Here is a 24,727-nt window from a genome sequence, read left to right as displayed (position 1 = left end):
AAGACCGTTGCAGTCCTGGCTTTGTTTAAAGAGTTAGGACAAGTAATAAGCTCCTCTGGTTTACAAAGACATTTTCAAAGTAATAGGGCATTCATTACTACTCTTTTTAGTACTAGGTATTGGTGAGTATCTAAATACATACTTGTACGCTGTTTGAAAAAATGTTTTATTGATGTATATTTACAAGTGCAGACTAAATATGGCACATGGGCCGCCAGTTGGTAGTCACCACTTTAATACTTTGTGAATGATTCTTGTTGGCAAATCTGTAATTTAGGGATTTCAGTAAATAACTGATTTCTTCCTGTGTAGTTTCACTGCTTTGCTGCACATATTTAACGCTTCATTTAAAGTGAACAGCTTCAAAGTGTATGGATTTCAGATGTTATATTTTTCTTTCTTTTGTAATCAAAAAAAAAGAAAAAGAAAATGACAGCTTTGACAAATTTTTTAGGTTGCATTTCTTACGTAGAGCTGTTTTTCGCAAAAGTATTACTGTACAGACAGTTGACAAATGTGGGAAAAATACCTGAGATGTCTTTTAGACGACACATGACAAACTGAGTGCAATCCCAACACAACCACAGCGCACAGATGCGAAGCAAAAACACAACATGAATTATTCTTGTTAATAAAAATTCATGAACATGTGTCTGTGCATGTGGTTGCTTGTGCTTTTTGCAAGCGTGTGTCCATGTGCACGCCTGGATCCTCATTCAGACTCTTTTCAGAGCACAAGGCTTAGTCATAGTGTATCATCAAGGCTTGTTTTTCAAATGAGAAATAAACTGAATTCAGAGACTTCCAGGGGGAGGAAATGACGACTTAAGAATAGAATCAGGCTTATAAAGATCTTTTGGCAACTATTTATTCAACAATTTCCATTTCATACATACAAACCTCTAAATTGAATAATAAATCCCACAGACAATGGAATGTCTTTATCCCCATTACGGGGATAAAGAACAAATCACGCTCCCTCTCTACAGCTCAATATGAAGCCCCTTATTTCATCACGTTACGCAAGAACCTAACTTACACATGTTTAGTTCTAATCTTTGTCTTTGCTGAGGTTTACTGTGGAATTTTTTTGTATTCAGAGAGGGATAGTGCATCGAAACACCATCCATCTAAAGACTTACTGTATAAAAATGTTACTACACACAAAAACAATGATAGTGGACAAAGGCAGTAAAGTGATTTCATATGTTAAACTAGATTTTGTTGTAACACCCCTGCTATTATTCTTCAATATCATGATTATTTGCAGCATATTTCTAAATCCTATTTCTTAGGTCATCCATAAAAGAAAAAAAAACCCCCCACAGCTAATACTCAAATATTACACAGCAAGATGACAGAATTACTGAAGAATCACTGGATAATTTTATTAACATTGTGGTAATCTTAAACTCAACAAATACATGGTGTCAGCATAAAGGGACTAGCAGAGTGATAAGTGTTCACAAGTCCCCATTTCAAAGCAAAAAAAAAACAAAATTAAATCTAAATGAAATATATTCCTGAGATGCAAAAAAAAAAAAAAAAAAAAAAAAAGAAAAGAAAAAATATATAAACAGCACATCACTACATGCGTTTGTGTCACATGTTGTCTTCAATGTGACAATATAGAAACTGGTCTGATTGACGCTTGGGATAATATTGCAGAGGAACAGAGAATTGCACTGAAGCCAAACTGTACAGCAAAGTCATATGAAGAAAAAAAAAATGAAGGAAGGGTAGGATCATGGCAGGTTGTGCTATCATTACATCTATGGGTTATAACAAAATTGTAAACCACTACAATAAAGAAAAACATGTAAGATTATAACCCACAGCAACCCATCATTTTCACATTGATTATCTTCAAATTAGAGGCTGATAATGTGTCCCTTATATGGGCATCCAATTTCCTAAGCAGGTTGCAAGTCCAGTTTATATACTGCTCCAGAATTAGTGCAGTTTAAATAAAAACACATCAGCATGTCCAATCCTAATTTTAAAGACACACACAGGTGGAAGGAGAGTGCAGACAAATAAACAAATTAGAGACTCAACTGTGTTGAGTTCGAATGGATCTGCGTGAGCTGAATTTCATTTTCAAGACGCACCAAATCTATTAATAAGACTGTATCCTACATCAACATCAGCAGCACTAAACCAACAAACTGCTGTCTGTTGTTTATTACTAGGCGGCGGTACTATTTGTAACTTTGCCCCTGTGTGTATGCGTCCCCACCAACCTGAAAATTGCTCACTAAATTGGGTGCAATTTCATGCCAAAATTGCAACCAGTATGGCGCTGCTTAATCTGCATAAATGCACAAACACAGCGGCAGCACGCACACCTCCAGCACAAAAAGAAAGCGAGCGAGCGAGAGAGAAAAAGAGTTGGTTTGGAGAAAATTAGAGAAAAACAATCCGAGAAAATGGACTCGTGGCCAATGAAAATGGCACCGCAACCATGTTAGTGCTGTAATTGACTTGCTGCCAGAGTGAAATTAGAGGCCCATGGAAATAAAACGGGATGTTTTTAAAGCTTAGTTTCAACCAGCAACAACGAAGACAACTAAGATAAAACACAGCTACAGTTGGATCCGTGTGGTAAAGTAGTGCATGGAGATAGACGTCAAGCTGTTAAAATATTTAAAAAAAACAACAACAAAAAAAACACGATTTAGGTTTGGTCTAATGATTTTTAAAAGCCATTGCAACAAATCAACTCAGTACTCTCATGTCAAAGCAAATATATTTACAAATGCTTTCTAGGGCGGTTAACAAAACACACATTTCAACAATTACTAAGAAATAGTCAATGAACTGGTCAGAGTGCATAATTCAGTAAATGGCACTTTTTTTTTTTCCTTTTTTAATGCCAACACCAACTCAACACTGCAGACCTGCTGTTTCCTGTCCTCAAAATCACAACTCGTCTCAAATCCAATGCAGGCGAGGAGCAACAGAAAACAGAACTGACACCAATCCGTGATTTAAGACAGAAAAATAAAAGATGTTACATCATTGTGACAAAATACATCTACACACACAAAACAAATAAAGGCAAAAAAATGTCAATCAACTGAAAGTTTGTGGTGATGCGTCAAATTTCATCTGCTAATATTGCTAGGAGTGAACTCTGATAATGTTTGCGAACTTTCAGCGCAGATCATGTATGTATTCAAACTGCAGCGTGTAAGCTAAATCTTACGTTAGCTGTGATGGGCAAAAACTAAGCTAATGTTGAGCAAAAGATTCCCGACTTTGTGATTTACTCCTGGCACTTCTGGAGTAATAACCTTACAAGCTGACCTTATTTGCATAATGCTGTAAATTGGCCACCAAACTGGAGACAGCTGGCCTCACTTTTTGTATTTTTTTTATGCCCTTGGTAATAATTTGCTCCCGCCAAGTAGATTAGTGCCTTTATTTTAAGTTTTTTGGTGTTTATCATAATTTCACAGGAGAGTGAGTCTGCCGTATGTCTTGCAAACTCATAAAACAAGAATGGCAGGAATGTATAACAAAGAAAAATTGAAAAGTTGGTCACTGTGTTACACTGTGTTATTTTGTTGATAATTTCTTGCCACCATTATGACAGTAATATGCCTCATTGTATTACTGTATAATTCTACATTGAATTACCTCTTCTTGATTCCTGTAACAGTTTGAGGTTTAAAAATTTAGGGACCAAAAAAAGCACATTTTTTTATTTGAACAAACAGCTTCTTGTACAGTGATTTTCTCACAAATTCATGTTTTTATTTTTATTTCTCAGGCTTTTCTCCTTCAGATCTGTAGCACCCGAGGACACGCCACAAACACAAGAAGTCACTGTTTTGTTTTTTGTTGTTTTTTTTTTAAAATAATGTTACCTCCCTTGTGATTACCTCTTTAAAAATCCTTCAGTTCAAATAAATAAAACATAAAAAAATAACCAAATAAAAACATGCCAATGTGTAGTACCAAAATTTAGTTCGTACACATTATATACATGCTTTGCACAAAAACAAATCACATTTGTTTTATAGCTGTCGAAAAAAGATAATGCAATGAAATTTCAAAAAGTAAATAGATAAGGTGGCTAATATACAAATCTGAAGGAATACAGGAGTTTGAAATTTAACAGCAAATTTCACAATCAACCACATTTTAGCAGACACAATATACAGCGGGGAGTGTGATACAATTTAAACCATCAATATTATAATTTTTAATGCAAATATATATTTAAAAAATTGCTTAATTTTTTTATCTCTCTTTCATATTTTAGAAGAACCTTTCCCGGGGCGAGTCAGCTGTTGGTAAAGGAACACAATAACTCGTTCTGAAATGTTTTTGTGCTTTTCTTTTTGTCTCCAGTTTTTAGTTTTGGAAATGGGGCCCCTGCAGATCTATTACCAAGCATTCACACCTAACCTTTCAGGCTTTCTTTCCTTTGTTTTCATTTTTATACAGTCAAGAACCTCATAAAAAAGAAACTTTCTACAAAAACTTAACTGATAGTGACTCTGAGTAAATGGAAATAAGAAGAACAATAAGTTGGTAAAACTTAACCATAAAAAACAGCAAAGCATAAATCAGAAAGTGGCAGTCAAACTGATGCCATCAGTATTTCTGTAATACGATTATGAATGGGTAATTGGTGAAAGCTGCCGGTGCCTCAAACCTATAAGAGGCATCAGTCAAAACTACTGAAAGATGTACAGAAAAGCTCAATGCTAGATCTTTTATAAACACTGGAACTGTTCTTGTTTTAGTCTTTTTTGCAACACCTAATGATTTATGATAAATATCATGAGGTCCTTACGCTGTGAAATGACTTCATTGTGACATTAACATTAAGTAATTTCCTAAAAGTGAAAAGTAAACTAATTTTAATACAATTTATACAGCTTTTAAACAAAGAGGTTGATTCTTTCTGTACACCTGAACCATTACTGTAAAAACACACACTACTGTAAGCTGTTCAGATGACACTTAAAGTGAAAGTTCAGATTTTTCTGATGAGTGGGGCTCTGTGGAAAGGTTCTGAACAGTTAATATCTTACCTGCTGTAGGCTGGCTTTTGATCTCAGTTTGGAGAAAAAGAGTTGAATTCTGACAGGACTGGCAAGCCAATAGCTAGTCTAAGTGGTGATAAAACCAAAAATAAACTGCTCCTATCGTGAAACAACTCCAATCTCAAAAACCCTACACCAATTTATGTAAGTTCTATTTCAAAAGCCATTAAAAGCAATTTCACATTACATGGTTATTTACATAGAATTCAGTGGTTATTTGCAAGTGCAAATAGTGACAACAGCTAGCTGTAGCTCTTCTGGTGGAGTCTGGGGCACTCCCAGCAGGAATATGTAACATATTTACTGCACTAACTTTGTAATGTGAATTTGACAGTAATGTAAAGGTTCAGAAAATAGTGTTTACATAAACCGTTGTTTTAAGATGGCATCAATCCACTTTGGTCTTGACCCTGCTCAAATTTAGTCACTAGCTGGTCAGTTTGTTCTGAATTAAACTATATTTCTCCAAACTGGGGTTGTTTAAAGAGCTACCCAGAACAGGTATGATATTAACTGTTCATAACCTTTTTTTTAGGACCTCACATCAAATCGTCTGAACTATCACTTTAAGATGTTTTGCCAATCTGCAACCTGCCCAGCACAGGAATATGCAGGTTAAAGTAAACATGTTACAGCGTTTGAGCGAATAGTTTTACATATTTATTTGAGTTGACTTGATGGAATGGATCATCTAGCATCTTTCATATATTTTTGGTGTGTTCTCTGCTCTAAATAATACTGCACTACCCTTTATTACTCCTACCCTAATAGTCAAAATCATATGAGACACTTATCTGACAAAACCTTGCTACAGTGTTACACAAAACCTTCGTCTTATCTTACAAAGAGTCCACTGGTTAATTACAAGTCTATCTGAAAGGGATGGGTTTGGGAGTGGTGAATTGTCTAAAAGTACCATATTCAGTGTGATGCACATATAAGGCGTGAACAGCACAAAGTTTAAGTCAAATAAAAAGGACGCAATCCATATTTAAAAGCTGTGAGCTAAGCAATGAAATGATTTACAAAGCATTTACATTGCTACTAACAGGCGATACATGAAGGCATTGACAGAAGTTCGATGGCGTCTGCATTTTTAGGCACCGTGTTGATGTGAGATATGTGTTTGTGAACATGGGATACAATATGTGTTTGTGTGTCTGCTTGGTGGGAATCGAGGGGGGGTAAAGATGAACACGAGGGTCATTTAAGAAGCAGTCATGGCAGATATACAGATTTCCAGGTGTTCATGTCAAAAGACGAGGAAAAACACAAGGAAAGGGTGTGGGCATCTTCAGCAGTAGCAACGAGCTGACTGTGAAAAACGTCAACCAAAAATGAAACAACAAAGAAATAGAGGACATTAATGCAGCTGAGAGAATTGCACTGAAAATAAAACCAAAACCAAAACCAAAAAACCAGTAAGACATGGCGAGCTTCTCTCCCTGCAAACTCCTTTTTGACTTGAGCAGGCAGTGGCCAGAGGTGATGAAGAAAAGTAGGAGACAGAAAGACACAATAAGAAATACAGAGACTGAAGGACCGAAAGAAGAGGGCGAGAGCTGCACGGCTCCCTATGCAGTCTAAATGAAGTATTCCTTCTTTTCTTCTGCGTGCGCGTGGTTGCCCTCAGCATTGATAATGGCCGTGTCGGCGTCGGGCGCATCGTCCGCTCCTTTGGCTTCGTTCGTCAAGTATGTTCCTTTGGAAAAGAGAAAAAAACAAACCCATCTCAAGGAAAACAAATAGTGAGCAGCCCTGCATGGTGTTGGCAGCCTGAGGCACAAAACACATCTGAAGACAACATCAGTGATGCTACATTATTCATAAACAGAATGATGAGAAGCTGGGATAGTGTGGTAAATGTGAAAACAGCAGAGTAAGTGCACAAAAATCTCCACAGATAAAGCCAAATACTGTAGAATCAACAAACACGTTGACAGCTGCCAATAGCAGAGAAGGCTTAAAATCACAAAATAATCTGGTGATGCGCTCAGATGTAAAATTGATCAAATTGAAATGTTTTGACATAAATGCACATCAAACTTTTACCCACTAGTGATGGTTTATAAATCAAGGGAATGTCTAGAATCCGCTTATAGAAATTTAAAACTACACATATGGGGCTGTTGTGATCTCCAGGAAGAAAGAAGATGACGTTTTAACTCTAACCCTAATGGTGCCGTGACTACTTGCCCTCTATGTGAATTCATTGTGTTGCATGTCAAAGCCGACTTGAGTCTGCGTGACTTCTTTTGTCCTCATAAAGTTGTAACAAGAAAATTAGAAAGGTGCTGCAGTCCAAAGGGACAAGCAGGACATCCTTCACCGGTTCAATGAGCCCCAAGGTCTGGCCCATTGTGGTTTTACCTTTATGCCTGGCCAGGTATCTTCCAAGAACAATGATTAAACACAGGGTGACAAAGACCACCACTGCCACCACTCCTCCGATCAAGGCGTGGTCAGTGCCATGCTGACCCACCGCGTTGGGATCTGAGAAAAAGACAAAAAGAGAAACAAAGAGAGGAGATCAACGTGTCGGTTAGAGAGGTGAGGGAGTGAAGCGCAGAGGAACAGCAGAGGACAGAAACTGAGCAAAGAGCACAGAGAAGATTATTTCCAGTTTGTTCCTGTTTTAAAAGTTCTTCTGAGCTATGGTTGTTCCTTCCCCTCGTTCTCATTATGCAGTCAGAGAGGAAACTCTGAGAGCTCTCTGAAAATAATAAAACAGAGAAGAAGAGAGACGGACACACCATTGACACAAAAAAGGCAGAGACGCAGTCATCTTGAAAAATGAAGGAAAAAAGAGAATGTATGAGGCTATTGGTTAAAAGAATTGAATAATTTAGGACCACCCCCACAGCACAGTAGGAGTCCTCAACATGCAAACCGGGGCAGCAGAGGAAGAATTGTACACAGTAAATAAATCATTACATTGGAAATAGGAAGGAAAGATCAATCTTTTTGTATTTTCTAAAAGTGCAAGACTTTTTTGAGATGTCAGAGAGTGGTTACAGGTCTCCAGTTGGAAAAGCAGTAGAGTCAAAAAACAAGAAATAAAAAATGTCATAAAAGAGAAAAGAATCTACCTAATCTAAAACTCAAACAGGGTTTTCTTGTACTTCAACGGTAAGTTCGTTTCGTTATTCACTTTGATTTCTTTTCCACAAAGTCTAGTGTCTTAGGAAAAGAATTTGAACTTAACACTAGCAGCAATAAACCTACAATTAATGTTGAAAGTGGCAGCTGTGAAGAAATGGCCAGTTTAGTAGACTGTATTTTTAATTTTGGCTCACAAAACCTAAGAGAATTCTGAAAGCACTCATTGATGGACAAATTATAAACAATTAATTTTTACCTGTTATAGATAGCTCTTTGAACAACCTTGGTTTGGGGAGGCAAAGTTTTACACTTAAAGTATGGCAGTGTCAAAGCAGGTACAGAAGGGATGGCTTATACATCCAGCACATGTCATATGTTGACTCTGTTTCTCTTCAGCTATTGCCTTCTCTTTTTGTGTCTGCCCATGTGGCCAAATTGAACAGCTGGCTTGCTCCCGCTTCATAAGTCTCCATGGTCTGAGTGGCCAGGCCGTCACACTTCACTGCCTCCCAGTGGACAAACACACAGTCGTACCGACACACTCACTCATACTCACAGACGTGAGCAGCATAGCTTTACTGTGCTGCGGTTCTTCTTGCTCAGTGGAGCAGAGAGTAGAGGAATGTTCCTCTGGCAGGACTCAGCAGGACAATGACCGAGGCGTTTAGTTACACACATGGTTTTTTCTTTTCACCTGTGTGTGTGTGAATGTTTAACCATCAAACCCCTCACTGTTTTAAAGTTGTTCTTTAGAGCTGGTGATAAATAGATGCTTAGATATTGGAGAAGGAATCAAAGCTTGACTGTGATTGTTATTTGTGCTAATAACATCTTAAACTATAGCTTCAAAGCTATATAAAAGTAAAAAAACGTAATGCAGTGTAACAAATCCTAAAATAGCATTTTCTTGAAGAGTTCTAAAAGTTTTGATTTATTCATTGTATTACTTTTTTGCCCAGGTATACTTACTTACACATGTTTTGTTTTGCAAGATACAGTATGTTTCCACAACATTGTTGTAACATATTGTGAATCTTGAGTGTGAATAACCACAGACCTTTTGTGACATAAATGTCTGTTACAAAATTAACAGGAGTGTCGAAAATAAAAAGAAATGTTCCATTAATTTGCAGCACTAAAGGGCTGTGACATAACTTAGTGTGTAAACATCTTTCATGCAACTTCCTTGAAGAAAAGCAAACAAAAAAACAAACAAACAAAAAAAATCTTCCATTGTGTCTTTATCTACTCAGTAATAGTCCACTGCTTCTCACAGAAGAAGATAAGTACACAGTGCATACAAAGATAAAAGGGAAACAGAAATTGATGGGCAAATAGACAAAAAAGGCATCAATTTAAATTGATCCTAGAGGAAAAAGGAAAGAAGATAAAGTGGAGAAGGATCTTATCTAAGGGGTTATACATTTTTATGACTCATGACATTATCTTTTAATAAGGGCATATACATTCTTCTCTGTATGATTTAATATGAGAGTATGACAGACCAAACTCTTCTTTTAATATTTATAACACCCTCCTTTTTGCCAGACTATGTGAGTTAGGGTTGTTTAATAAATTACAAGGGCTTGAGGTTTTCAGTGAACAACTGCTAGGTCAAACAGGACCAAAAGTGTTCCTCCTAAACTGCTGCAATGATTCCTCATATAATCTAATGTGATACTGTTTTAAGAAGTGTGTGATAGCTCAAAATAAAAAGTGTAATTTAGAGTCATTTGTATCGTGATAATAAGCAATCTTTCCCACAAAAAAGTTATTTGTTAATGTTACCTCTGTTCAAATGGAATACATGTGAAATGTAGCACGTAACAAATAATGGGGTGCCTGGTAGTCAGTGAACGAATGAAGGATGATTCAGCTATATGACCACTATAAACCAAAGAACATGTCACCAATGAAAAATACGTACTATAATGAAGGAATCGCATTACTGTATTCTATAATAGTTGAAGATGTATATCCATGGCCAAGGGCACAAGTTTGTTCTGAAAATTTCCTTCCAGATAAAAATACAGAACTGCATACTCTACACACTACTGTCATAACAGAGAACAAAACTTAAGGAGTAGAATCCTCTAGGAAGAAAGAGGCAAGAAGTATCCAAAGTGGCTCATGGTGGCTGGGTAATCTCATGAGAATAGACCCACTGAGAGCTGAGACTGAACAATCCTAGAGAAGCATGTGGGAGAAGGAGGCATCACACAACACCAATGCCCCATGGCAAAAGTATCTAAGAGCCGACCACAATAATCTCCCAGGACAAGAACCAGCATACATCATAGTAGGCCGACATGCAAAACAGTCCCAAGTATGAAAAGTTGGACTGCACCAGGCCTTGGTCTGATTCACACCCTCTGGCTAAGAAACTGACTGCTCTCCATGAATGCCTTGCAGCACAAATGCTTCTAAAGAATGGGACTCATGCAGAGTGGCTGACCCATGGCTAGACATTCCTGATTATGAAAGACACCATCCAACACTGGCCAATTACCTGTTTCTCTAACACATCCTCCTTTCAGCTGCATAAAAGCAGCTAAGATGAATAAGCACATGGCTCAGTACATGAGTGAGGCACAGAGGGGAATTGGCAGCAACACCAGAGGAGTCAAGCACCAGCTACTGGTCAACAGAACAGTCACTTAAGACTGTATGACTAGACAAACAAATCTGTGCAGTACATGGATCAACTACAAAAAAGCCTATGACTTGATGCCCCACACATCCTGGATCCCTGAGTGCTTGAACTGAACAACAAAAACAAGACACTAAGAGCCTTCGTCATGAACTCAGTGGGAATATGAAAAAACGTCTCTAGAAGCCAATTCAAAGCCATCTGCTCAAGTTACCATCAAGATGATGTCTTCTCTGCAGTACTGTTCTGTATAGGTTTTAACTACCTCAGCCATATCGTTCCAAAGAATGGCTACCAATACACTTTCCAAAGCGGTTTCAGACATCAGCCATCTCCTTTACATTAAACTGTATGCCAAAAATGAGTAAAACATTGACCCACTGATCTACCTCACCTTGATATAGAACAACCATATCAGAATATCAGTTAGATTTAATGAATGTGACCAAAAAGTACTCAAGAAAGGCAAGGTGATTACATCGGAAGGCAGCAATACAGATGTTCAATAGAACTACAAATAACTTGGAATACAAGAAGCAAATGGCAGTCCAAACCAGTTGAATGGTAAGAATAAAGTCCAAGCCATCAACACGTATGCTCTGTTGGTTACCAAACACCCTGCTGTTTTAACAGCCTGGTGAAAGATTATTAGACATTACATAGTTTCATGGCTTAAAAATATACAATTGTCTGCACTGGCTTTCATCTAAAGTTGTCTTTTAACAGTCAGAACTGATCAGACACGGCTTCTAGTAATTTATCATATTAGTATGTTTAACACACAACGCACCTCTGTCATTCTATCTTTCCCCATTGGCTTTATATTTATTTAATATTAGAATTCATTCCCATAGGCAGCCTTTCTTCTTTTGGCTAGTCCTTTTTCCATTCATCCTTTCAGAAGTAGCTCTGTGAGGCGATGGATTCAGTTGCTCAGATCAATGAAGCAGCAGTTAGCCAAAGCATAAGCTTAAAAAGCAGCAGTGCCCTTGTGTTTGTGGTATGGGTCAGGGAATCTTTGAATGTGTTTTGAAGCACATTGTTATTTAGGAAAAGTCTATGCGAGTTTGCTGCAGAGAATATAAAGCTTGTAATCCATTTAATGTATGGAATAGATGTAATTTAACTGCAATATATTTAATGTAAAGTGCTCTCCTAGCATGCATAGTGAAACCCCAACAGCATTTTGTTGATGCTCAGACAACCTAAAGGGCACATTTCCCTCTGTTGCTTGTAAAATTCTATTTGCTATTCATCACACAGAAGTCCCTATTGCTTACCAAAGAGACTTCTGGGTTTGCAACCAGCTATTTAAAGTCAACGTTCCAGGCTTATGCTTCTTCTTGACTGCACTTCTCTCAGGATCACTGTCTGGTACTTTCATTCACAGAAAAGGCCTGCTCCTCTCTACCCTCAAGGATCCCCTTGAAAATTTAAATCTTATGAGAACCTCCTGAGAATCTTTTTTACACAAAACACCTCTAGCATCATAACACTCCTAACTCTGTAACTTTGCTCTTCTTAACCTGCTCTACTTGCACTTGTCAAAAAATATTTGTTACTTGACACGTATGCTCACTGTGCTGAAACTTGTAGGTTCTACCTGACCTGTAAATAATTCTGATTACTAATTTAAAACGGGAAAACACACTTGTGTCATTATGTTGCAGGGCCCCAAGACTGAAAATATCTCAGCAGTTCATAGTAAGAAACTGCGTCTACTTGTCTTAATCTCCTAACTTAACCTTAATTGATGCTGCATTTACTGTCCCTCAGAGGTGGAAAGTCCAAATATCTTTCAGACTTTTGCTTTGACAACTGCAAGCTTAATATTTGACTTAATAAAAACAAAAGAAACAAGGTTAAAGTACCCTACCAGTATTTCATTTTTTAATAATAACAAAAAAATTCTATAGACAAAAATGACTATTTTTATTACTTTCACTGAATGTCCTTTTAGTGGAAGCCAACAAACCAAAATGTAGCAGATTTTTACACCTAGTTCATTTAAGAAACAATTTTTGCTTTTAAAATCCAAAGAAAACACTAAAAAACTAATTTATAATGAAGCCCAGGTTTTATGGAACCAATACATGACAGAGAAATTATAATTTAAGTGCCATTACTGGAATAACCCACATGACAGGCCATTATGTTACTCAGTGTTAATATCTGGGGTGAGATTGTTTAATAACCTTGGTCAGTTCAATGCATTTGTGATGAGATTGTACCTGAAAGAAGGGTCATTATTTAACATCCATGAAAATAAAAGCAAATGTTAGCATTTAGAAATGAAATGGTTTTTCTATCAGCTTCTAAAAAATAGTAAATCAAAAACCACTGTAAGATATTGTTATTTGGATATTAAAATAACATATTTGGTAAATATTTGGGTAAAGACGTAGTATGTCATACTATATCATGCCCCCCCCTTATTCTGTAACTGCTGCAAAAGTCAGGGATTCAAAAAGCAGGGTGGCTCAAATGCAAACAATAACATGAAGAAAAACCACCAAGAAAAAAAACCCCACTACACATCATGTTTGCAAATGAGTTACATGTTTTTCTGGGGTTTTATAGAAAAAACATAGTTTTCAGTAAAAGTGTTCTCTACAACCTATCACATCATTAAACCATAATGAGACATCCATTACTCCGAATCTGTTTATCGGAAATGATGATAAGTTACATTTACAGACATGAGAGACAGAAATCTATTCAAACAGAGAAATGAAATAAAAAAGTGTGTACTCAGGGCGCCTCAGACCCTGCTTGGTCGGTGGGTTAGTTAAGCACTTACTTTTTTTTTTTTTTTAGCTGAGATTGAAAACCATTACAACTACATTTATCCCTGGTGGAACAACCAGAATGAAGCGGTAGAGGAAGATCAAAATACACTTTAGTTTCCACCTTTGAAAATATAAACATGAGTGTATTAGAAAACAAACCATTTCTGTGTGTATGTGTGTATGTGTGTGTCCTTGTCCATTATTGCTTGCTGGGTCAGAGTGGATTAATTAGATTCTGAAAACAAATTACCTTGGCTAATCATTCAATAAAGCCCACATGTGGACACTATCTTGAATATTCAACCGCCTCACCTCTGTTTTTTTTTTCTTCTTGTAGTGAAAACAATTTGTGGTCAGCAGGGTAACAGCATTAAATAATAAGCACAGCAAGATAATTAATCATAGAAATTAATTATGTCACAAGAGTCTATCAATGCAGCTTGACATCATGCAAAATCCATAACCTATCAAAGATACTAATAAATTATTATAGAGGAAGAGGCAAAAAGATGCGGCCACGCTGATGGTTGCTGTAACATAACTTAACTGCTGCTGGTTATCTCCCAATGCTGAATGAGGAAGGTGAACAATAATGTTTTTGCCTGTGCATCTGTGTGAGAGTGTGTTTGTATGTCTGTCTGTTGCCAAAATATATAATAAACTACTGGACAAATTTTACTGAAACATACTGAACATAATACAATTAACAAGTGAGTCAACGAGATTTAATATGCCTGCAAAAACACAAGAATGGCTATAATGCAGTAAGTTCTACCACTACTGAGCTAAAACTTGGTGTGGTAGGAGCTGAGACTGATCCCCAACACATACCTTCACCACTAACACTTCTCATTAACTATTCAGTCAACTTTGTCTGTCTTCTTTGCAAAATATCTCCTAAACCACTAGATGAATTTTAGTGAAACTTTCATGAAATAATAATTGAATATACCATTACAGCTGACTAATTTTTGGCGCTATCCCAAATTCAAAATTGCAGCCACAGTCGACTGACCTTAGAAACCACAAACATGGCTATAATTTAGTCCATTCAACAAATATTAAGCTAGACTTGGGTGAGATTGTAGCCGAAGTCAATCACAACACCTAATCCAAGTGCTACTCACTGAGCAAGATCTTTTTCTTAAATCTTTAGCATTAACTGTTAAAGTCAACCTTGTTTGTTGACAAAATATCTAATGAACTACTGGATAAATTTTAATGAAACTTTCAGAACGTAATCATAGGATGTGCAGCTACAACTGATTAACATTTGGAGTCAACTCAATTCAAGATCACTGCAACAGCTAATCAACATTAGCCAACACAAAAATTGCTAAAACTCAGTGACTTTTACAGAAATTGAGCTAAAATCTATTGTGGTAGTAGCTGAGAGTCAATAAGTGACATCTTGTCATATTGCACTTAACATTATTTTCAAGGTTTGACCAAAAAAGCTATAATTCTGTCATTTCTTCACAAAAAACTCTGGTACGAAAGACGATGGGTGATATGAATACCTTCAAGAAATGCTAGGCTTTTAATTTTTAGATAATTATGTTATAAACTACAGTTTAAAAAAAACAGAAGCAACACAACTCGCAGCTCAGAGAAGATTTGTTAGCAGATTTGTGGAATGACATCGAAAGTCCCATGTGAAAGAACGGAAATTAAAACAAAGAAAGGACTAAATAAAGCTTTATGTCAACAAATTTGACAGCTTTGTGAGCAAATACTTGTGTGTGTGTAAGTTTTTAGAATGTTGAAAGCATTTTTTTACCACTGAGATTTAATGAAAAGCGAGGCTGTTCATGAAATTCATAAAACTAGCCTTGGGGATCTAATGATTTCTCTTTTTCTGTTCAACACTTTATTCCAAATGGTTGCTATAACTCTTCCCCAAAGGGAGTTAATGTGACAGGTCATCAATAAGCCGGTCCAACAATAAGTAAAAAGACCTTTGCATTACATTTTAATTTGTCCTGTGGTCCGCAGCTTTTTTTGCGTGAGGAGTACGGAGGGGGAGGAAATATGGATGGTCACCACTGTTCAATATTTCACCATTTCACTGCTAACAGCAACTAACCAGCTGCCCTGGCTACTTGCCCTAAAGAAAATATGTCCTTTGCTCATCACACACCCTAACCTTCGTGCTCCATTTTAAAACAAGATCAATAGCAATGGAATAAAGCAGTTAGAAAATGCCTCCAAGGAATGAAAATTGTACCTATCTTTATTGAATTTTCACAAAAGGTTAGTCCTCAATCTTGAAAAGCTTTAAGGTGAATGTGGGGCTAAAAGCGTAAAGTATTACTAGGGGAAAATTGTGAAAAAAATAAATATTTTATCTTAACAGGGTTAATAGATAGAAAACCATCTTACTAGGCAAGTTGAATATCAGTTGTGTTTCATGCTACCTTTTGCTCAACTGTTGAAACCATTTTTTTGTATGTCTTGTGATTTTAACACTTTTACATCACACCGAGGCTGTTTTCTTCACTTCCTCCACAGATTAATGCATTCTCTGCACTTGTAAGATGGTTCAACTCACAGGAGTCCCACAACTGTAAGAAAGGTCTGGTTTTGATGTCTCTCTATTTGAATCCAGCATTCTGGCCAGCTCACTGTTGAAAAGAAAGAAAGCTTAAAGTCTAATCCCAACTTTTGAACCCTGACCAATCCTTTTCCTCTGTTCCCAATTTTTCCTCCAGTGTGCGCGGACTGTTATCAACTTTAAGAGGAGGAGAGCTGTCCTCCTTTGTTTAATGTTTTAGGTTAATGTTCATAAATGATGGATAGATTATGAAGGAAACCTCCTTTCTTTTCTTCAGTTTCAAGGGTTTTTGTCTTGAGCTCCTGTTAGGGAAAAACAGCTGGGCCTCAAAAATAAGAACTTTTAGCGTGTAAGGAGGGAGCTGGGTATTGTTTTAGTTGATTCTGTTCTTCTCCACAGGACCAGACACTAGGCATGAATAATTGCAGGCTTCTCAGTAGTAGGTTCTTTTTCAGCAGCAATAAAAGGCTGCAGGGACTGGAGGTTGGCCACACAAATGCTAATTATGAAAAGTGAATGGTAAATATTTTAAATACTAAAGAAACCTTTGAGCATGGCTCAACCTTTGAGCTGCACAAGGTCAAAGTTAAATTACAAACCATGAAATAACATTTGGTAAATTGCAGGAAACTGGTGTTAGGGGACAGAATGTGTGTGTGGATGTGTAGGTTCGTGTGTTTGTGTGTGTGTGTGTGTGTGTTCATTGGCTGGAAGGTCTGATAACATTACACAGACCTGTGATAGTTAGAGAAAGAGTTATTGTAGCCATTAAGGCTGGCCAGGCTCATGAAGCAGTGTGAGTGTTGGGCAAACCTGCCAGCACCTCATTAATAAAGTGAATCACAGACTGCAGTCATGCATCAGTCCAGACAGAATACAATACGCAGGAAAAACAGAAATTTAGTTAATTTCGTTATACTAGATATACTAGTCGATGATTGTAAGATGCAGCAAGAAGACATAGTGTTTGTAGATGTTATATTTTCACTGCAGTTTATAGCCTGACAATAAATTACTTATTCAATAGCATTCAATAAACATAAAAATATGTTGTAGAAAATACAATACAACACTTTACTATTTTTATATATACTTAATGAAATATTTAATTATAAAGTATTTAAATAAAAGAGCAACCATTAATTGCCTAAAACAAGACCTTTACACTTATTTTCAATTCTGTAGCCAAATTATGCTCGTGTTGCAATGTCCAGATCATCTGAAATGATGTCCTACTGGGTACTTGAAAAGCATTTTTTAGCATATCTGAAAAAACAAGAAACCATTAAAACCATTTGATTCAATTAGCCCTTAGTTTTCCGACTTCCTACATTTTGTTTGCCTTGCAGGAAAGAACAGAAGTAGCAACACAAAAATACCACATCTTAATGAAATCAAGTAATCTGTGTCTGGAGTTCTAAAGTCCAATAATCCAAAATCAATAGTGCCATAAAATGCACTGAGGAATGTTTTCTTCTATATTTGACCCAAGACTAACACCTGACCTTTTGCCTTTAAAAGAAGAAGAAGAAATGCTAGGAAAAACATATCATAACTTAAATTAATCATGAACTATTGAATACATAGTTGAACATCAATCCCACTTCTTTACATTATGTTGAATTTGATCAAAATAAGAAGCAATGTTTCAAAACCAGGAACAAGAAGTCAGTTGATTACTACCAAAAGCAAATAATGCCCGTTGTGGTCTACACAACTGTGAGTGTGGATTTAATGTTATTATGCCAAACTAAAAATTGGCCTGTTGGGGCCTTCCTTTTAATGATCAATTCTTAAATGTAACACAGTTTGAGTTGCAATAATGCATGTTTCTTTTAAGCACCAATTAATAAGCTTTAATTAACATAGTGCATCTAAAATAAATGCTGATTACATTTTCAGTTACAACAAACTAGACACACTCCAACTCCACTGAACTATGTGAGCTACAAATACACTATCTCAATACAATCTTTGCTTTAATCTAATAATCTGTCACGGGAGTTATCACCATTTAAAATGACTAAATACCACAGTAAAAACTTGAATTTTAAAGGTATAAATTGCAATCATACCCTTACCATAAATATACAAACATATTTTATAGTAGCACTACACACGATATGAGTTTTTTCTTTTTCTTTTTCATCTAGCTCTCACTGTGACTGCTTGGACTGTTAAACAATAAGGACAACAGGAACATTTCCTTTTAAATTACAGATAAAACAAAATGAATTTATTCTTTTCTGTTTACCGATTTATTTTTTTCCTAAACTTCCTCTGATGGAAGACGTTTCAGCTTTTAATGAGCGGCCTATTTAATTTACATTTTTCTTTTGTAAAACGCAGAAGTAGTGAAAGTAAAACAGTAGAATAGAAAAGTGCAAACCTAAAAACCTTGTCATAATATGCTGATATTCTGCATTCATAGTGCTGAAGCCACAGTTTGTATTTCCTTTTCATAGGCAGATGACTTTATTAAAAAGACAAAACATCACAGGGGCTTGTACGGCTTCTCAGATGTTTGCTTTAATGCAGAGGCTGTGAAAAGACCTGGTAATAAATCAAGTAGACACATGAAAACAGATAGTGAGCTATCCTGTGACTGAGAATGCAGCGACAGAGTCTGATATTTAGATTCCTTAAAGATACACTGTGAGGCTCAACTCTTTTTGTGTCCCTACACTACCCAAACAGGCATGAGCAAAATAAAAGGAGGCACACCGATGAAGAACATCAACAACACTGTGTGGAAGCCAGTTATCGAACAAGATTTTCAGATATGTGAAGGTAGAGGAGAGGAAGCGCAGGGGACAGGAGAACTGAAACAAAGGGGAGGCAGAGGAAAAGTGGAGTGGGAATAACATCTCTCATGGGACTTAAAACATGGTAATTTACTAAGAACAGTGGTGATGAAGGGAAATTATTAATAGATGAGGTTTCTGGAACAGGAAGTTGAGAGGAAGGATGACAGGAACAAAAGAAAAGTGGTCTGAAGGAAATCTTGGTAATATATATATTAAGCAAGAAAACAGACATATAATTTAAAACAAACATATTTGCTTGAGAGATCATTGAAAAATGAGATGCAGAGAAATTATTTGTGCATTTACTTTGCAACATTAATATTTCAACAATTATTGAAAGTTAAATAAAAAATATTCCGAGAAAATGAAGTTAAAAATAGTAACAAAATTATTGTACAGTATGTAATATTATGGTCGAATGGCTTTTCACTCCTTCTCTGTACTTTTAAATCCAACCCCTGTTTTGCATTTTCACCTTGTAGGGCCTTTGAAAATGAAGACTTTTCAGGGTCACATTTGGAAACAAAGCCGTATGACCTGAGTTTGCAAAAAGTCTCTCAAATGTGAATGTTTCCTGTTTTTATAACATTTTTACTGGCACAAAAACTATTGTAACGTCTAGTTTTATGTAGATCAACGTATTACATTTTATTATTATTTTATTATTTTTATTCATCCTTGACAAGTGTAAAATATTTTTTTAAAGTGTCATATTTACCTATTAAAAGTATTTTATTGTTTGTAAATTTTATTAAAGTGTATTTTAATGTTTTATGTTTTGTGTATTGGTTATGCTTTCTTCACAAACAAGCATAAAAAACAATTACATGCAAAGTTTGTTAACTAGTTTTAGATAGCATATTAAGTCTCTTTAGTTAAAAAAAGGCAACAATTGATGGGTATTGACTTTTACTTTTTTTATCTCATGTTACAGTGGAATATTTTAAACTGCTACTTTTTCCAGATTTGAATTAATGGTCAGGTGGTAAAGGTAAGGCATTTGGGTGGGGGTATGGGTAGAGCTAGGAAAGAGGATTTGGTTCTTATGAAATTATCAGATGTGGTTTAAAAAATCCTTGATATAAATACTTAAAAAACTTTAGAAACAATGCTCAAGATGAAAACATGAACGAGCAAGTTATTTTAAACAGCACAATTGTAGCACATCATTTTGAAATTGGTATTTTACATACAATCTGCCAGATTACTTGCATAAAACTGCAACACCTTTGCTTTAGTCTTTCATTTTCTCCTTGTATTGCAGTTTATCTTGGTCTGAGTGATGCCAAGACATACTGATCTCCAGCCAAGTTCTCTAGCTCCTCCTGAAGGATTCCGATGCTTTCACGATTCAGGGGGGAAATGCAGTCCCTCCAGTATTTTGGACATGCATGGCTGCTCCCTTAGAGAGGCTTCCCGTACGGCTCTTGGTCAGGTGCACAAAACAACTCAACTGGCTCCTTTGAATGCAGAGCCAGTTTTTGTGGAAGAAGACACTTCCAGAAGCTGAGACTCATTTTAATGCACAAGTATACTCTGTAAAAGAGATTTACTGTATGCCAACTATTTGACTACCAATAGGTAGGGCACCTTTTGGTAGTGGTTGAGGAAGAGATAGATATGTGTCTCAAAAATAGCATAAAATGGAGGACAACAGAGTACTTACCTCAGCAGACCAGGCAAACACATCCTGCTATTAATATTAGTAGACAAAGTCAACCTAAATCAGACTGAAATATAACTTGAAGAAGACAACTGTCAATCAAACTTTATAGGCAGCAAGAATTACATAAACAAAATTCTCCCATCGTATGACTAAATGCTCATCTTATGTTCCTTGTTTATGCAGAGTTTAATGCAGACTTGCCCATAAACCTTGCTCTACTTTAGATTAAAGTCCTATCCAACTTGTTATCTGAACTTCTAATGGAGTTCAGTTTAAAGCATACAGCATGATTATGATATAAAATCACTAATTACACAATGCCTATGTATCTGTTGGCTCAAATTTCTCTCTAAAAAAAGGCTCTTAAGAGAGAAATCTCCAGCTGTCAGAAAGTTTTCATTTGGACATGACATTTGCTTCTTTGATCCTTCATGGCAGACAAATACCAAAATCTTTACAAATACCACGAGGAAAGAAAGTTACTGCAACGTAAAGTGTGTGCATTACTGATGAACAAAAACACACAATGTGTTTAGAATCCTAATTGAGCAAACCCTTTTAAAGTTTTGGGCAAAAATATTCAGGCAAGAATGTGGACAGAGAGAGGAGGAGATGTGAAAGTGAGAGGGAAGCGGGAACACAGAGAAGAATGCTGAGGGGAGCTCTGCAGCGATGCGTGGGGTGTTACTATACCTCTGTTGCCAGTGACTGTGGGGTCTGAGGCGTGGGTGCTTAACTGAACAGTAGGATCTGGAGGGATGAGATGTAGGGGGGGAGTGGTGGATGGAGGCATGGTGGTGGGGACATCTGGTGGAGGGGACAGACAGACAAATATACACAAAAATAATACAACAGCAACAAATGAGTTTACACAGCAAACTGGGGCACCAAGCAACACAAAAGTACGCTGGAAAAGTTTTTTCTTTGTGAATTTCTTTTTACTAATTTCATTTATTTTCTGCTGTATAAGATATGTCCAGTGTGTTAGAGTTGATGATGTTGACTTCACATGATGAATTCTGGGAAACTGGTACTGTGACATGTAAATTTAGTGGTACTAAGTAACTGGGAAGAATGTTGATGATTTGAGTGTCAAGATAGGCTGGAATAATTTAAATTTGATGTGATAGTTCAGGAAAATGTTCTAACTAGTTTAGTTCAAAATAGCAGATTAGGTATTATGGTAGGTATCTTTCACTTACCAAACTTCATTAAATTTTGGGCTAGGCAATGCTATGACATTTTATACTTTTAAATTGATTTTTTATTTTATCTTTTGCTGGAGTCTGTACATTTGTATCGATCAAGATACTTATCTGGGCACTAACCCAGAGGCGCATGTGTAGTTCCAGTTGTAAACATAAGAAACCGGTGACACTGAATGTATTTTTCGATTGTATCTTTTTGAAGACCTACCACTGAATACTGCCGACAAACATACATCTAGCTTTCCAGTTGATGTTTTAGAAAAACACAGGCAAAAGTTTCCCTCTTTGTGACCTCAAAGATGGCCCTTCTAAGATTAATCAACTGATTTAGTGATCTTTGATTGAATTTAAAAATATTTCTTTTATATCAGACAACACTGCTGATACACAATAATAGCAATATAACTATGGAGCTTTTTGTCAGACATGCACCATGTTATGCTAACATTTCCTTTTCACCTTTGACAATATGGCAGGTCGCATGACATCAGTACATCATACTGACTAACATTTGGCAATGCTAATTATCAGTATTTATGTTGAATACAGATATGTATTTATTTATTTTTATACTAATGTTAATTAGTTTGTTTAAAACAACAGCTGATCATCTTCATGCCTAATTATTCCATCAGTAAACAAGCAACAGCTAACGTTACCTTAAGTCGGTAAGATCGTTCTAGTTGAACACAACCATAACATGACTTCATAACTTTTAAGAACAACCAGTTCAGAATGCTTAGAACACTAGGCCTAAGTTGTACATTTTATTATTATTATTGCATAGATAAGAGTAGGCCTTATATGTGACTTTATTTAGGGCAAAAAATACAAAGTGTATGCATGTTAACTTAAAAGCCCCACTTTCACGTTTTTGTCAATACAGCCGTCTTTGAATGTAAAGGCTGTTTCTGCAGCATCAGAACCTTGAATCTACTAATACTGCCTGATGTCTCTGAAGATAGAAAGTTGGATTGAAAATGAAGAGAATAATTTGACAAAGGATCTGCGCAAATTGTACATTTTCAAAAGTGGTTTCAGAAACGACAGTCGTGCCATCATTACCGTGCTTTGCTTTCAACTCCATGCTAGGAAGTGCTTTTTTTTACTGTCATATGCTGAAGCAAAAGAGAAAAAGGGATTGAAACAATGTGTGACCAAGTTAATGAGGTTACACTACCACCTTGGCTTTAATGTTTATGTCACTCTGCATTTTATGGTGAGCTAGAGGCTTTTAATTGGCTGTGGTCGTCTTTCTCAGGGCCAACTGTCCTCTGTGTCTCGGTGACATTTCAGCGTGACTCACAGAGCAGCTAACTGCATGTCTGCAGGAAATGGGGAAGAGAGAAAACGTCTCCCCATTGGAGGGGAACCATTAAAAAGGTATTTTTCAAGAATTATGGAGGCAGTTGTAAAAGGCTAAAAGGTGTGCTAATCACTAATGAAGGGTAGAAGCAGACTCTGTGCCATTTCAGACGAACAAGTAATGAATCTGAATAGGCGTCTTTGACCCTCCCGTGCCCAGAAGTCTTTTTTTTTTTTCACCGCAGAATTTGTCAGTGTAATATCATCTTCGTCATTACATGCATTGGTTATTCTTGCTGTTAGCTTCAGCTGGCATTTAAAAGGAATTGTGAAGTGCAGGCACATACCATGGCATATGTAAAAACCACAGTAATTAAACCAGAGCTGCAACATTCAGTTAATTAGTCCAAAAAAAAATTAAAAACTAATAATACAGAGATTCAGGAAGGTGGAGATGAATGGGAAATGTAAAATCACAGAAAAAATGTTGTAAAACACTCCAGTGGTTATCCTACTCAGCATGCAGCTATATGTTCATTGTTTGACTAACAATTTTGACAAAGAAGAGATCAGATGAAGAGACTTCTTTCCTACATGTATCTGAAATCTGAAAGTGAACTCCATGTTTTCTTCCGCTTACATACATCTGTCAGACAATTTAAAGGTGTAAAGCTTTTTGTAGTTCTAAATGCATAAACTGACAAGAGTTAATCGGCGGACCCGGTAATTCAGCCACAACACAGGAGTGAAAGAATAACACGTCTTTATTTATTGATAACCCGAGAGCGGCAAGCAGCTGCGGGATCCTTGGTCGCCGTTCTGGGGAGAGAGAGGGCAGCTCAGAAGTTCGTACTCGAACCAGGAAGTGATTGCAAAAAGCGGGAGTTCCACTAACCTGGGAGAATGTGAGACGAGAGGAGGAATGCAGCACTCGTAGAATGATCGCCGAGAACAGTCCAGGAGCGGGGACCACTGCAGACGGCAGGTAGGTCGTTGGGGAAAAGGCAAGCTCGAGGTCGGGCAGGCGGGGGTCAAAACCAGGAGATCCGAGATCCAAATACAAAGCCGAGGGGGCAGGCGAGAGATCCAAGTCCGGGGCACAGGCAGGGGTCGAGGTCCAGTAATCCGAGATCCGGCTTGATTCCGACGAGGGTGAAGCGAAGGGGGAAATCCAAAAAACGTGAGCAAAGTCGAGGCACAGGAAGTCAGTCCGTGATCGCTGGAGAATTACTGGCATGAGAGCTTTCATAATCTGGCACTGAAAGAGAGCTGAGGAAGAGTATATATAGGGCGAGGCCCAGGTGCAGGAAGTGAAATCAGGAAAGGGGCGCAGGTGACAAGCATGAACGTGATTACAAGGAGACATGGCAGCAGATAAACGTGATCATTACAGAAATAAAACAGAATGACAAAAACATGGAAAAATAATAAATCTAAATACAAAAGAAACTCAATAACTCAAAACACTCAAATCATGACAGACATGTTGTCTCGGGGAAAATAATGCACATTGACAACTGATTCAAGCTGATTTAAAATAACCGCCACAGATGGATGGATGGATGGATGGATGGATGGATGGATGG

General features: G+C 36.9%; 1 protein-coding gene across 3 annotated transcripts in view; it reads right to left on the bottom strand.

Annotated features, from left to right (window-relative positions):
- Positions 1-843: 843 nt before the first annotated feature.
- The window catches only part of cadm2a (cell adhesion molecule 2a), a 232,018-nt gene continuing 208,134 nt past the window's right edge, over positions 844-24,727 (bottom strand). For 2 of the 3 annotated variants that reach the window (XM_017418119.3, XM_017418120.3), the window contains 3 exons: positions 21,322-21,435; positions 7,431-7,553; positions 844-6,762 (listed from right to left, as the gene is read on the bottom strand). In XM_017418119.3, coding sequence (XP_017273608.1) covers positions 6,644-6,762; positions 7,431-7,553; positions 21,322-21,435 — 356 coding nt within the window. In that variant the 3' untranslated portion in view covers positions 844-6,643. The remainder of the gene's footprint in view (positions 6,763-7,430; positions 7,554-21,321; positions 21,436-24,727) is intronic. The other variant, XM_017418121.3, reaches the window with a different exon arrangement.

This window comes from Kryptolebias marmoratus, linkage group LG13 (genome assembly GCF_001649575.2).
Source record: "Kryptolebias marmoratus isolate JLee-2015 linkage group LG13, ASM164957v2, whole genome shotgun sequence".
Lineage (NCBI taxonomy): Eukaryota > Metazoa > Chordata > Actinopteri > Cyprinodontiformes > Rivulidae > Kryptolebias > Kryptolebias marmoratus.
This window is presented reverse-complemented; position numbering and strand designations above follow the sequence as displayed.